At 37.4% G+C, this 15414-nt stretch overlaps 2 protein-coding genes across 10 annotated transcripts in view; one reads left to right on the top strand and one right to left on the bottom strand.

Annotated features, from left to right (window-relative positions):
* Positions 1-16: 16 nt before the first annotated feature.
* LOC112554765 lies at positions 17-12831 on the bottom strand. Of its 2 annotated transcripts, none has more exons than XM_025222769.1 (9): positions 12610-12831; positions 10217-10375; positions 8834-8949; positions 8357-8555; positions 5745-5967; positions 4973-5106; positions 4411-4566; positions 3616-3735; positions 17-3035 (listed from the first exon to the last, which is right to left on the bottom strand). In XM_025222769.1, exons 2-9 carry the CDS (start codon positions 10350-10352, stop codon positions 2650-2652), a joined length of 1470 nt encoding a protein of 489 aa, XP_025078554.1. In that variant the 5' UTR covers positions 10353-10375; positions 12610-12831; the 3' UTR covers positions 17-2649. The 2 variants fall into 2 exon arrangements, with proteins under 2 accessions (XP_025078554.1, XP_025078555.1); XM_025222770.1 differs by lacking the exon at positions 12610-12831 and adding an exon at positions 11054-11157.
* LOC112554763 (uncharacterized protein C5orf34 homolog) overlaps positions 12174-15414 on the top strand; it is an 11582-nt gene continuing 8341 nt past the window's right edge. For 2 of the 8 annotated variants that reach the window (XM_025222761.1, XM_025222759.1), the window contains exons 1-3: positions 12874-13148; positions 13469-13628; positions 14582-14721. In XM_025222761.1, the coding sequence (XP_025078546.1) occupies positions 13481-13628; positions 14582-14721 (288 nt within the window). In that variant the 5' untranslated portion in view covers positions 12874-13148; positions 13469-13480. Of the gene's footprint in view, positions 12308-12873; positions 13149-13468; positions 13629-14581; positions 14722-15414 lie in introns of those variants that run through there. The other 6 variants (XM_025222760.1, XM_025222765.1, XM_025222764.1 and 3 more) reach the window with 6 other exon arrangements.

Genomic DNA, 15414 nt, shown 5'->3' with positions numbered 1-15414 from the left:
ACAAACATCCCCAATCTTGATGCATAAAAAGCAGATTTTATTTTTTTAATGACATTATATTGACTGAAGCATATGGCTACAGCAAAGACACATGAATTTACTCCAAGCCATTGTAAATAGTTTATGCCATTTTAAAGTCCAATGTTAGAAATCATTGAAAATTTATCTCAATAGCAGTATGCAACCTTTGTATATAAATATAAAACATACACGTGCAAATATTTTTATGTATCTATGCTTAAGGAGGAACACAACCCAAGCTCCCCCCTCCCCAACTAAATTCCTCAAATATATCAATTTCCCACTATACTACTCTATAGCGTATGATGGATTCCAAAATATACTGAAGTTTAATTCCCTGCCAAGTGAATGAGCATGTACTTAGCAGATATAAGGGCATATGTAGTACCTGATGGGCAATGGCATATTCTTGCTGAAACATTACAATATAGTACAGTCATGCACATCCACACACTCAATAACTGGTGTAGAAAAAACAAAGGAATATAACTAACAAAAACAATGACGTTTCATAAACTCACTGGATATTACAGTCATGTGGCTGTTTCTGCTGAGGTATCATGCATATAAGTAAGAATGTACTTTAGAACATGACAGTTCACTTACACAGCACAGTCCAATTAACATGTTTTTTTGGCTTTTTTAGGGTTAGTCCAGAGTTCCAAAGATAAACTGACTAGGAAAAAGAACGCATCGGAGAAAATTGAAATAATCATAAGTTTGGAAAGAAGAAATTCTCATCGTGGACACCTTTCCTTGAGACGTTTGGAGGAAAAGTAAGATTGCATCGGATCTGGCAAACGACATTTTAGACATTTGCCTATGTATAACTTTAATATGTAAGATATATCTTATAAAATGTGTGCTTGGCAAAGTGTGTGAAGGATATGGGAAACCAATGATTTTTGAGCTGTCTGTTCATGCCAGGCTGAGATGGTAGCAGTGAGTGTCGACTAGGCTGACACACCCGTTGACGATGATACACACTTGCAGACTCCCGAACAGTAGGTGCTGATTGGGCACCTGACTGCTGACAATACACTTCAGTGTCTCAGAACCACAGGTGCTGACTCGGCAGATACACCTGGGTGGTGACAATACACTTCAATAACCAGGAACAGCGGCTGCTGACTGAGCAGATACACCTAGCTGCTGACGATGCTCTTCCAATCGTCCTTCCTTCTCTGGTTAATTCCGTCCCCTAGGTAATTGCTGAAATGCTTACTTTGCTAATGAATATTCATATTGAACTTTACCTTACCACTATTAAAACAACAAAAAAAAAAAAACTCTTTCCATTATCATGACTTCCAACCAAATATTTAATAATTTTATATCATTCTTTCACCGATATGGAGAAAGCCAAAACAATAAAAACAACTAGTTTTATGCCTTGACTATCCAAGGAATTATTCCAATACCCCAGTCTCTTTCACTCAGAAATTTGCTAGTCTCTCTGCTTTGGCAACTGGCGGGGGAATAATCAAATTCATTCTTTTTCCCAACTATAGGGGTTCAGTGAACCTTTCGCTCACTCACGCACGCATTTCTTGAAACTTCACTTCCACGCTTTCCAACTAGTACATGGTTAAGGGTGAGAATCTCTGCCTCCCAACAGACAAGGGCATTATGAAGGTTAGCCCATAAAGTGGAATTTCAGGGCATTATAGAGGTTTGCCACTTGGGAGTAGAGCGATTTTGGATGCCAGAATGAGGTAAAATTTCAACAAACATGATAGAAATGGGGTTCCTTTATCAGAACATTCATTACTGCAACAAATTCTTGACTTTTGGTACATTCCGGTACCAGGGTTTGAGTTTGATTTTAGCATGAACCTACTGTTCTTATTCTAAATGTCTTTGAACCATAAACACCAAACTAGGAGCTATTTCGTAGGCCTGTAGTTGTTACTAGACACTTACACAGGGCTTCTGAATACAGTACGCATTAAAAGTTCGGAGGACCCCTTCAATTTTCGTCAATGGGGTCCCATTCAAATTTGGGCGAAGAACAGGGACCCCTTAAAAATCTGAAGAATGGGTTCCCTGGGACCCCAAAGAATTTAGCCTTAGCAGAAGCCCTGCTTACATATTTTCATCAAGCCATTTACCCTGGCGTTCATTCTGTTTAAGAAGTTTGTCTTGAATTCCTGATATTGTAGAACATTGTACAGATCTGAGAAAAGTTCTTAGTTCTGACTAATCTTTTAAGTAACTAGAGAGGAAAGTGTTGAACCTTTTATGCTGTCAGAAGAAATTATATAAACTGGTTCCTATACCAAACCCATGCCACTGGTCATGTGCATACGAAACAAGTTTCAAGGGAGGTAGCCTCTTGATTTACAGTGCCACCTGTACAACTAGAGGAGAAAATTTCACATTTTAAGTCGGGTAGCTATACATCTTCTGTGGTTGTGACATCTGGTAAAGTCAATGAAATAAAGAAATGTTCTCTGCATGAAAAACACTTAAGTAATGAAGTGTGTATGAGAGAGAATGTATGCATTTAACAACAAAAGATTAGAGGAGTGTATGCTCAAACTACCTCTTTACTGGACATGCTTTGTGACTAGATGGTATGTGCTATTTTCCGTTGTGGTTCAGTTGTAAGTTGTAAGAATCAGAATATCAGAGATCATTGTCATTTCCAAGTGCCAAAAGATGCTGAATGCTGTGGTCAGATGCACCTGACGTTTTGCTGTTTACCATAGAGGGTGGCAGTTCACTTAATATTGCAGCCCAAAAGTTCTTCACATAACAGAATTTGCTGTGATGACCTGGCCAGTGCAGTACTTTGTACAACTGTGGAAATTGCTCATAAACTGTTCTATAATCTTTTCCAAACACCTGTTGCAGGTCTGTAAACTCCCCTGTAAGGATGAATATAGGTTTTATTCGTTCCTCCCTGCAGACAGCAAAGTACCTTACAAGAAAATCTGATTCCTCTGCTTCTGTTTCCAACACAAAAATTGCTGTGGAACACTTATGAACGTCATCTATCTGTATGATTCCCCCTGAAACAAAGAATATTATGTGGTTACATAAATAGGGGGCTAGATAATTAATACAGACTGAAAATAGGAAATGTAACATCCTGTTACATAAGTATGCACTACAATAATCAATAAATTGAGTGGAAAACAGATGAATAAATGGGAAAACGTATACAATGAGTCCTCTATTGTAAGTTCAATAGGGGTGATTGCAGTCATCCACTCTTCTTGGTGTGATACAAATCAGTCAAGTGTCCCGGTGTTTTGTTCCTGTGCTGGTTGACAGGAATGGCAAGAGTGATACACACACTACCTCTTGCTCATTGGGTGGGATGTTGCTCCCACCTCTTTGCTATCTCTCACTGTGGCTAAATCAATCAATCTTACTGTGGCCAAATTGATCAATCTCATTGTGGCCCTTTTCCTCCCACCCAACTCTAATTCCTCCATCCTATTCTCTACCCCCTATCTCTATTCCATATTAACATACCATGTTTCTTGTCACAAGACTGCCTTCTTTAAGACCTACCTGTCAGTGTAACTCACAGACAGTATAATTGGTACTATACTTCTTAAGTGTGAGCATATAGGCTACACTCACTTTCAGATGGATGCACCTGATAAACAGAGTAGTTTCTCCTTCTCAGTTCTTCTCTTATTCTGGAGGAAATTTCTGTTTCCTCTGATGGATCGACAACCATGACATCGAATTCTTTGTCTCCTGTGTGAAGGCAAACATTTAATTAATCTTCAAGACTGCAGGACTTCACTCTTTCCTGCAATCACACTAGCAGTTTGTACCATTACAGTCAAAAGAAAACTTACTGCTGTTGAAAGTTAAACATCCTCAGACCTCTCAATCAAAAAGCAGAAAAAAATGTAACAAGGGAAAAAAATCTTTTTATGATGGTACTGGTTGCAGGAAATGCAACTCATGATATCATTTGCTATATCAATTATATCATAGTTAATATTTTTTTTCAATGTAGTATGTTCATAGCACCCAAATGATTACTAACATCCACTGGTCAACAGGTGCAAACTATCACACAACAAACATCAACAATATATATATATACTTGCCACACTAGCAAGCACGAGACAATTTAGTCTACAGCCACTGCGTGTTGCCAAAACTAGTGATGCCTAGTGTCTTAATATCTTCATCCCCTTATAACCTGAGCCTGATGCTGCTCAACCAGCAACTTTTTAAAAGAATGTCATGTGGATTCATGAAGGTGATGAAAAAAGGTTTGGCTCGATCTTTCACAATCTAAGGTCTACATACTGTGAACCACTCCGTCTCTATGGCCACTGTGTAAGTGGAACACTTTCTCTCAGAAATGACTCAGCTGACAGTGTACTTGAATAGCAAACAGTATCAAATGAGACTCACCCCTTTGTGGAAGTGACCGAGTAATAATTTTCCATTTGTAAATCAAATAATGGCGACAGAATCGATAGCACACAATAACACTAATTGCAAATATCCCAGTTACTGTACACAGACCAGCAATAAGTGTTTCATATTTCTCAATTACAGTTGGGCTATCTGAAAAAAAAAAGTTTACAAATATTTACAATATTTTGATTTTTTTTTTCAGGTTAAAAATAAAAAACAATGCGAAAAATAATAAAAACTTAGAACTTGAAGTCATGACTTTCATTACTTCGAAAAACCAACAACTACTGCATACTATAAGATCTGACAATTCACACGTCAAAAATAAAAGTTCAACTATTGCTTCAGTCTTGAAAAGTATGACTTTACGGACATTTGCAATGATAGTTTTACGAGTAGTTTCTGCTGCATCTAGACACATCCTTTTGCACAAGTGACCAAAGGTCAGCAGCTGTTGTTTATAACTTATGTTCAGAAATAAACTTATAGAACTTCAGTTGCTTGTCATCAGTTATTTGTGAAGTCTATAGCATCAGATGAAACCTCAATTACTGACCTTGTATCATCAAAGAAATTTTGAATCCTGTTGAGTCATTATTTTTTGTCAATGTGCAAAAAAAAATTCTCGTTGTGTCTCCTTTTGTCACATTCTCAATCTTAATTATTGCTGACATCATAGACTCGTCCTCACTACAAATGGGATAAAAATGTCCATCATCTACATCACATAGAACATCCAAGACTTATACACAGTTGTCTATAACTATGCCTACAACTTAATCTCCACATCTTGCTTTTGGGGTTATTTGTTCCCAAAAGATGGCACTATATATATATATGTGTGTGTGCACTTAAAAAAAAAAAAATTAACTATGATAGTAAACATATCACTAAGAATTTTCTTTCAAACAATTATTTAAGCATTAAAAATCAGTTATTACTTAAATTCTTGAGGTTTTTTCAAGCATATCTGACATCAAGAATGTTGTACTGTTGGGCGTGGGGGGAGTAATTCAGCATGTGACATACTTAGCTTAATCACGAAACATAGAACATACTTAGCTCTAATCGCAAAGCTAAGCACATGACACTTTCTGGCAGATTATTGTCTTGAGATGAAAAAAAAATTATCTTTACAGGAAATTACAACATCATTTTTATCATTAGTCTACAGTGTACCAAGGGAAACTTTACTGGCATTCAGCAGCCAACACAGCATGCATGGTAACTAGAAGAAGTTTGCACTTGTATTAGCTTTTATGCTAAATGGCTTTTACATTGTTTTAAATCAAGTTATTTGGGAAATTGTTGGTTATAATATTATATACCTGATAACCTCTTCAACAGAATATCTGTCTACAGTGCCATTAAGAAGCTTGTGAATCTGTCCATCAGTCTCCTCATATGACCACCACACCTGACTGTTGGCAGATACTGCACCTCTGCATCCAAAGTTCCCTTCACAGGACTGCTGAAATGAAGATCCTATTTTTACTTGTATGACAGGTTCAGGTTGTCTGATGATCTTGGGCTTGAAGACTTTTTCACAGCCTGCACACAAACCACTGGTCACCTCATTCTAAAAGAGTAAAATTTAACATTTTATATATGCCGAAAAATACTCTGTTCTGGAAAACATTATATAAATTAAACGGACACATGCCTATGTTAAAGCATCTCCAAAATAATAGAGTACACGTAAATAGTTTGATCTAGGATGCAACCACATAGAGCACTGACAGTATGTCAGGTGAAGTGAAATATCCTATGCATCATTGCTAGTAAAATATAGAAAGCCCCATGTGAAATATTCATGATAAGTGAACATTTCTGAAGTCAGCTGGTAATGAACATGCAGCCATTTGTCCCTGTCATTGGTGGGAGAACACAGATGTGGCAGGTGACAAGCCTCATCATTCTTGCCTGTTTTGGGCAGTAGTAAGCAGGTCCTGCACAATCAACCAGTCCACTCCTTCACATTTGTAAGTGAATTCTTCATCTGGCCACCTTGTCAATGACCACCTTTTAAGGTACCTTGAAAGACAGCCTTCAACAAGATGTTGGGCTGAATTAAATAGCTAACCAGATCATCTTCACAGTTCCAAATAAGGGTTCCTAGTGTCCTATGAGTGTGGCAAACTTGCTTCATGCAAAGTCATTAGTTTTATACTCTCTGTACAAGATCTGGAGCAGCCTCAGGCACTTGTTCACAAATGTCTGGATTTTCCTATCTGTATCAGTAAGCAAAGTCCATGTTTTACATCTGTAAATCAGTATCGGTTTGTTTGTGTTTAATGCTAGGGCTATATCACCGCAACAAAAGTAATTTTAACTTTAAAAGCTTAGGGACAAAACTCCCAAGTGATATAACCATAACATTCTATAAAACGTCAAAACAAGAAGTAAACAAAATGTAAAAGAGTGGTCAGGACGTAAAATTTCTTAAATTTGAGGGTAAAATCCTATCCTCTTTATAAATGTAAAGACTGCTGCCAATGGAACAGACGTGAACAACAACAACAACAAAAAAAACCCAAAGAATTTTCTGTAAAAAACTGCCGATGGATAGTCTGGAGCTCAAATGAGCTAACATGGCCAACTACTTTAAGAATGTCCAAGGCTTTCTGACAAGAAAGGCGTAGAGATTTGATATGAGACAGAAATGACAGTTTACGGTCAAAGATGACCCAAGGAATTTTACTTCCTGGAGCACTTTCAGTTCCGTGCCATTAACAGAAATAGATGGGTCTGGAAAAATACCTCTCAGTTTATAAAAGTGGATGCATACTGGCTTCGTAGCAGAAAATTTTAAGCCATTTTTGGTCACCCACCTTTGTACAGCGTTTATGCACAGTTGTAGCCAGCATTTGAGGCATAGTAGGGATTGGCCTCGAATGCAGAGAGCAAAGTCATCTACATACAATGAGGCCTCCAAACCTGGACAGACAGATTTCAAGATAGAATCTATTTTGACGTTGAAAAGAGGTGGAGAAAGAATGCTGTCCTGAGAAACGCCCATTTCCTGTTCCTGAGGATCGGACAGTATAGACTGCATTCGCACTTGAAAAAGGTGATGCGAACGAAAATTCTTGATGAAGAGTGGTATATGACCGGGAAGCCAAGAGCGTGAAGGTCCAACAGATCAATACCTTGCTTCCAGGTAGTGTCGTATGCCTAGCTGCAAGACCCAAGCATTGCAGGTGTTCAAGGCCGCTGGAGGTAAATTCACATCATTGAACTTGGACTGATGATGTAGATACCCTTGCTGGAAACATCAAAGAGAAGCTACGATCAACAGCCCAGGAAGTGCTAGGGTGTAGAACAAAGAAGAAACAACCCTGGGTCACAAATGACATTCGAGATCTTTGTGACTAAAGGAGGCCTTGAAGAGAAAAAGGAAAAAACAAATTCCAAATACAAAGAAGTGAGTTGCGCCATCAGGAAAGGGATGATGGTAGTTACGGAGAACTGAATCAAGGGTTATTCCAGACCATAGAGGAGGGAGGGGACAGGTAAGGAAAGGTGCAAAGGTGTAGTTTAAATCTGCATACAACAGTCAGAGCAGGTGTACTGTTGAATCCATGTAAGAAACACCAGTTCCCTATACAAAATATTTAATTAGCGGTTGAATTTGCAAAGCATGTTTCCCTATATGGAGATGAGCTCAATGCATTTTCACAAAAGGCTACAGGCTGATAGCTAATCGTACAATCAAGAAACTAAACAACAGCAAACATGAACGTGGTAATAAATATCTAATGAATATGAATTAATATAAAAATGAATTATTTGGGTAACATATACCCTTTGAAAAAAATAACTGCAAATCCTTGAACTGTGAAAGATTCCAGCTCCAAGTCAGAAAACATCCATCTTAATTGCTGTTTCTACCAGATTTCAAACCAAAGCATTCCTCAGAAAAAATTATGGAAATACTTACTGCTAACAATAACATTAAATGTTCTGCTAATGTTTCTGCGACTGTTAGAGGCATTGCAGCTATATGTTCCTCTGTCTGCAATGATATCGACTGCATCAAAGCGTAATGTTTGACCTCCATCACATATCTTTCCTGTTATTCTGGGAGGAGCTGTCCCATCAGCATGGATGATAAGCCAGGTTTTGTTGTCTGGATTAAACTTTGAATCAAACATAAACATAGAATAAACAAGTGATACAAAAATTAACTTCAATAGAACACCAAGCATAATGAAGTAGAAAAAACAATCAGGTCGAAAAGCTTACTGTCTTTATCAGACACAGAAAATAGAACCATCCCACAAAAGCTGCTGTCAACATTTTGTTTTGATAATCAGAATAATTTGTGTTTAGAAAAATTTGCCCAACTACTTGAAATCTATTCTGTGCTACTCTAGATTCAACTGAAATGTTTAGGTCCTGACTGAAAGCTGAGTACCTTGTACCATGAAGTTTTTGTATCAGTACGATATCCTGAACAACAGGACAAATTTCCTGTCTGGCTGACTGTTATCACATGCTTCTGCACATACTCATCCACAAATGCCAAAGGCTCTGCCAACAAATCAATGTAAATAGTTCTGCATGTATGTAAACTGCAATGGATCAAGTGATATGAATACTTCCTCCAGCTTACATTTGCAAGAAACTTGCAAAGAGAGCTTGTTCATTATAAGTATTTGATCAATATTCTTCTAATTGTAACATACAAATGATTTCAGCTATATTACCTTTAAGATCATTATTACAACATAAAAACTTTGATTTTCATGATGAAGAATTGCTGTGATAATGTTGGTTGTGTTTATTGTGTATATCACTCATTATTTGCACAAGGGGAAAGTAGTTAATGCCATCTATATTTTAACTTTATTCTAAAAAAGTAGAATTCATCTGTTTCTATTTCTTTCTTTCTAATAAAGGTGAGGACAAAGATAACCTAGAGGCTCTAAAGCCTTAATGTACTTGATTATGGAACAAAAGCTAACAGAACTGCAAAACTCTCTCCCTGTCCACCTGTAGTTAAGGACCTCATTGACTAGGCAACATGAGGATTGGGTTCAACCATTGACACCTTGCACATCCCCTACCACTAGAGGATTTGAACAAAATTTTATGAAAGAAACAACTTTCTATACTTAGCATGCATAAGTGCTTAACAAGAGATGATTGTTATAATCATCTCTTGTTAAGCACTTATGCATGCTAAGTAACATTAGATACAACCTAAATTAATGACCTTGTATTGTCAAAGAATCCTGCTGAGTTATGTCTTTTATCAAAGTTCACACAAAAATCCTGTTTGTGTCTTTGGGAGCAGAGTTATCCCACCTTGAGCTCCTACAGATTGTCTAGGACTCTAGGCGGGTAATCCTGAACTTCACTCAATGATTTCTGAAGTGAATGGTAAGCTAGATTACTCTCCAAGAAATAAAGATTTTTTTGTGTCCTAGTTATAAAACAAGGATTGTTGTGAAAGAAAATATATTTAGTCTTGATTGCGGTGTCATGTATAATAGTCAATATTATTGTTTGTTACAGTCTTCAAGGTGACACAAAAGATATTAAAATATATTCTTTAAACAAATATTTTAAATACAGTCGGACCTCGATAAGTCAACCTTCCCTAAGTCGAAAACCTCCTTATATTGAATTAATTCTTAGTTCCCGGCCAAATACCTGCGCCTATTACGCCATTTTCCCTAACTTGAAAACTCCGTAAGTCGATTTTTTTTCGGGTCCCTTTGAGTTCGAATTATCGAGGTCCGACTGTAACACACTTATAAGATATGGGAACAAATGTCAAATAAAAAATCTTTACTTGATGGGTCTATGGACTGTCCTGAATCACAAATCCAGCACTGATACTCGGCAACAGAAGAACTAGCAACAAATAACAGTAGCAGGAGACCCCAAACCTCCATTTCTCTGAAGATCTCAGACATAGCAGAACTCATGATGTAGATATTAAAACTAAGATCTGCAATCAAAAATTGAAGTTAGATTGAGAAAACATTCTCTCACATGACAGGTGGGAAAAAACACTGTCACAAAAATAAAAACAAACTAAAACCTCTTTCCAAAACATTTTCAGCAAGCTTGGTGAATGTCCCATAGAGTGACCATGACTGGGAAGTAAGTATCGGGGTTCATGTGGAAGGACAGAAGATTGTCCTACCACAATTTTTACTTTCCTTGATAAATCAAGCATTCGTTCAGACCTTGAGATGTTGCAAACTCTGGTGCTTGTTATTGTGTGGGGACACATGTTTCGATACACCTTACCTTAATGATCACTAGCTGCTTACAATTTGTCACAGCCAGGAGTGGACTATATTTTGATGTCTGTGGAAGAACTTTTTGTCAATTCAGACTCACTGGTAATAGTGAACTCAAAATAGTGATCATGAAATCAAATAAAGCCTTTTGGGATGAGGGTCTTGCTTCAGCTTTTGGACTTCATTCTTCCACATTTGTGGAAATTATTGCTGGCAGTTTGTAGAGAAGTCGGATTTCTTGTTCAGCCTTAAACGCCCTTTATGTGCCAATATGCTTCCTCGCATGAGCGTACATGATTGTCTCGACAAGCAGCAATAACACTGTAGACCTGCTTTAAATATTGACTGCATTGCTTTGAGTAACTAATTTGCAATCTTACCCTAGGCTATTACCCAGTGGTGGAATTGTTGTCCTCTTTAGAGATTCTCTGAAGGATTTTGTCCCTTTCTCACAGCCTCATGGTGACTTTAAGACCTTTGAACTTTGCACTTTGAGCCATTGTTATCGGTGTGTGACCTGCCTGTGCCTCTATTGTCCTCTTCCCAGTGAAACAAATAGGCTTCATAATTCAAGTTCATGGAGGACCGTTTACACAGCTCCTAGATCAGCTTATATCCACAAACCCCTATGTTGTTATGATCGGTGATTTAGAGGTATCCTCTAACCACTGTCAAGTATTTGGTCACTTTTATATGAGCATAAAACAGTGCAAATGATCAATCAACCCACACACAATCAAAAGCATATCGACCGGTTGATTATGCATGACAATACATCTAGCTTCATAAATGAGCTATTTCTGGTATGCTGCTTTTCAGTCTCCTACCTATACCTGGAAAAAAAGTTTTTTCTACAGGTACAATAAGATTTCTGAACATGGTTTTGTTAAGGCCTTCAGGGCTGACGTCCAGCCATGGAGTTTGAGAGTGTCTACTGCCTACAATGAGGGACTGTTCTTCCTGAGATTCCATGCTCCTCTCATCTCTTGTTGCATCGTGTATCACCCCTTATAATCTGGCTCACCTAAAATGAAAAATGTGAGGAAGGAAAGATGGGCTGAATGTCTGTGGAAGAGATAAAAGTGCTTTCTTGTCTGGACTCAAAACCTCTTTCCTCTCTGTGTTCCTTCGTGTTTCTGGCTATGTTCACTGTGCATGTATGTTTGACTAATTGTGATGGGCTTCTCATGTCATACAACATCATTACCTACTGCCCTTTGTTTATTATAAACCACATTAAGCTATAATAACTGTATGGGGAAACGCAATAGATACATCCTCCCAATGTAAATTCGAGGAAACCATTTCCTTAGTGTTATGATTAATATGCCAAACAGTGACTTGCTGTTCCAAAAGCTGTCATCACAGATTGATATAGGAGGCACTGCCTTGCACTTACTTCACTGGTCACTCGAGAAAGCACTGTTAGACTTGGACCCGGATTGAGGTCCATAATATGAATATGCAACAACCTCAGAAGAACAAAAACAAGAGAAGAAAGGAAACTAGAAGTTTTTAAATTAAAGAGATAACGAGGGTCACAACAATCTATCAACACATCCAGGCCAGCAACTCCCGATCTAAGTAGCAACGATGACGAATTGTATGCTAGAAGTATCTTTTTTGACTCAAAGGTGATCTTTCTAGCTTTATTGGTAAACCTGATGAATCTAGTTCCTGCTGTACAGGTTTGCGTGTTACGTAACGTAGTAATAATATATGTTCAAAAACTATACTCCTATTTTGTTTGCAAAACCTACTTTTTGTTAATTGGAAGATTTGTGTCTTTCGACCAGAACAACAGTTGCTCGTTTGGTCAACAGCTATGTAATCAATGTCAATAAGACACACTGCAAATGGAGTATAATATTATGTCAGTTGATGAAATCATGCAATAGCTGTATAAAAGAGTTGTAAAGAGAAAGAGAATACGTACATCCTTGTCTTACTAACTTCACTCGCCAAATATTAATCGTTGCAACTTCTTCTCAAAATGAAATGTTCTATTTTGTAGTATTGAATTCATAAAAACAGATAAAATACCACACAATATGCCACACCACTTAAAAAGGAACATTTAATAAAACCCCCTTTACTCGTGTAGTAAATCTTTCTGCGAAACGCGGAAATTTATTTCGGCAACAGTCTCGAAGGGAGATCATCCTGACATCTTGAAGCAGACAACTTGGGTGATCTTTTCATTGGCCTTGCGACAGTATTGTTGATCGGTTGTCTTGTTTGTACTTGCCATTTTGCGAGAATAAGTTTGGTTCTTGCCACTCGTTTTTATCTCACTCATTTGAGACAAATTATTACAAGTGTAAAGGTTAAAAGAACAAGCTGCTTTACTTTAGGCATAGGCTATAAACATCTAAGAAAAAAAATGCTAATAGTCAAGTGATGATAGTGTAAAGGCATATTACAAAGCGTTCGGCATCTTTGTTTTGACATTTGAAGGAAAACATTTATATCAGCGTAAGTCTTTCAGCTTTGACTGCTGTGTTAACAATGCCTTATCAAGAGAGTTTTGCGGATTGACATCAGCGCACAGACATCGCTTGAACACACAATAACGGGACAGATCAGTTGTAGCATGAAATTAAGCTGAGAGTACCTGCTGAATTCGAACGTGTTACTAGGCTTCGCGCAAAACGGTCTCTATCACGATCTTGTGCTCTATAGTGAATATGAATAAAAATGCCCTTCATGTTTTTCGTTTTGTTCTATTTTCGTGAAATGATAATTCAGATATTTAGAATTATTGAAAATGTGTTAGGTATGTATATATATCGCAGAGATGATGCACCATGTCTGGTATTCCTTCCCTGATGGTGATGTACACAGATGATGGGTTGGAAGTTCGTTATTCAGATGGGTCCCGACTACAGCTATCTCCCTGTGGATCATGCATGCTACATGAGGATCCAGTCAGCAGTGACCAGCACCCTTTAGCAGGTATATATAGACTCATTAGCATGTATAAACTCTCATTGATATATTTAGCCAGGAGTTACCAACACTCTTTAGTTTGTGTGCACCAACATTGATATATCTGTTTGGTTAAAACAATTTTTCTTTATACTATAAATAACAATTACATCTGCCCACATGATCATTTTTTTTTGTGTGCAGAAAGTATTCAGGATGTGTTATTGTCTGCACAAAGTAAACATTAATTCATACCGCATCAAGGTGATTGTTGTGCAAGCAATGCTGAATCATTTGCTAACATGTAATACTAGTTTTGGCATTTAAATTTCTATGCCTTAACTCATTCAACATGAGTTTATCAACACAACTGAGCCTTAGCTATGAAGATTACATTTGCGGGTATGAACTGTATAGGAAGAATTGAAGGATGCAAATTTTTAATAATAATACAGTAAATTTTGGACTATATGCTGCGACTCCCCCCTCACACACACACACAGAGTTTTAAACCCTGCAATTAAACAGCGATGCATCTTGTTTGCAGATTTTTCAGATTCTGATTAATTTTTTGATGAACTTATGTTCAAGCGTTAACTATTAACATTGTTACAGTATTAACTGTTCACATTTTAAAATCAAAGCTGCATAAAACTTAAGTATTCAGATCAGTTGCTGCAGCACACACCCTTATGCTGAAAATGAGATGAAACGCCTACAACGCAGCTTTCAAGTTGTATATATTTGTAACTTATAAGCCAGTTCAGCTTATTTGTGAAAAAAGTAGAGATTTTTAAAAAAGTTTAGTGAGTGTGGCTTATATATAGGTTCACTCAATAGACCAAAAGTTTTGGTACTTATTTTTAACATCACGCAACTTATAATAATTAGTTGGGGTATTTACTGGTGGTTTTTTTTTTTTTTTTACTATAAAATTACAATTTAGTGCATAGTTGTCTTTCTGTTATAAATTTATACAGACAGAGGAGCTGTTCACAAATGGACACAATTCGTGACCAGCACCCATAAGGTCAAAGTACAGCAATCCCTTGATTTCCGAAATCGTTTTGCAGCACGACCTTTCCTTTGTCCATGGCTTTTGCTGGACCAGGATGTTATGGTAACTCAAATGTTACTGTGTATTATCTGTTATATCTTATGTTCTTATCAGTTGTTTGTGCTCTGCTTTGATTTCTTAAAGTCTATTAAATGGACATTAAAAGCACATCTGTTCCTGAACTGCTACTCACTACTCCTAAACACAGTCCACTTACTGCTACTAACCCATTCTTTCTCTTTCTCCCTTCTTTTGCATCACTTGATTAGTCTGTCTTGCCAAATTTACTTTTTATCTAACTCTTTATCATTGCTGTTACCTCTGTATCTTTGCTGTCTTTTGTGTGGGGCGGTCTGGTGGTGTAACCGTTAGTACATGTCACCAATATAGTGAATATTGGCTGTCCTGGGTTCAGCTCTTGTCTCGGGCATGTTGTTCTTTCTCTGCATGTGGCTTCTCTTTCCTGGGCTGGCTGCCTTGCCGTGATATAGCCTTAGTTGCTGGCTCAGCGTAAAATATCAATTTCCCTCCCCCCACCCTACTCGCTGTCTTTTTGTACCACTCTTCATTGTTGCTAATCTTTGAGAAGACTAACATGTGATCACTTTAAATTTCAGATTCAGCAGCACTGCCTAATATTGGAAGTTTAATTGGCTTCCTCTCAGTTTCTGTTAAAAATGTTATACTTGATAATTTGAAACATCACTCCTTTGCATGTTGGTAGCTTTATTTAGGAATCTATATATTCTTTGGGTT

This window comes from Pomacea canaliculata, linkage group LG14 (assembly GCF_003073045.1).
Source record: "Pomacea canaliculata isolate SZHN2017 linkage group LG14, ASM307304v1, whole genome shotgun sequence".
Lineage (NCBI taxonomy): Eukaryota > Metazoa > Mollusca > Gastropoda > Architaenioglossa > Ampullariidae > Pomacea > Pomacea canaliculata.
The sequence above is the reverse complement of the archived record's forward strand: the minus strand, read 5'-3'. Positions and strand labels throughout refer to the sequence as shown.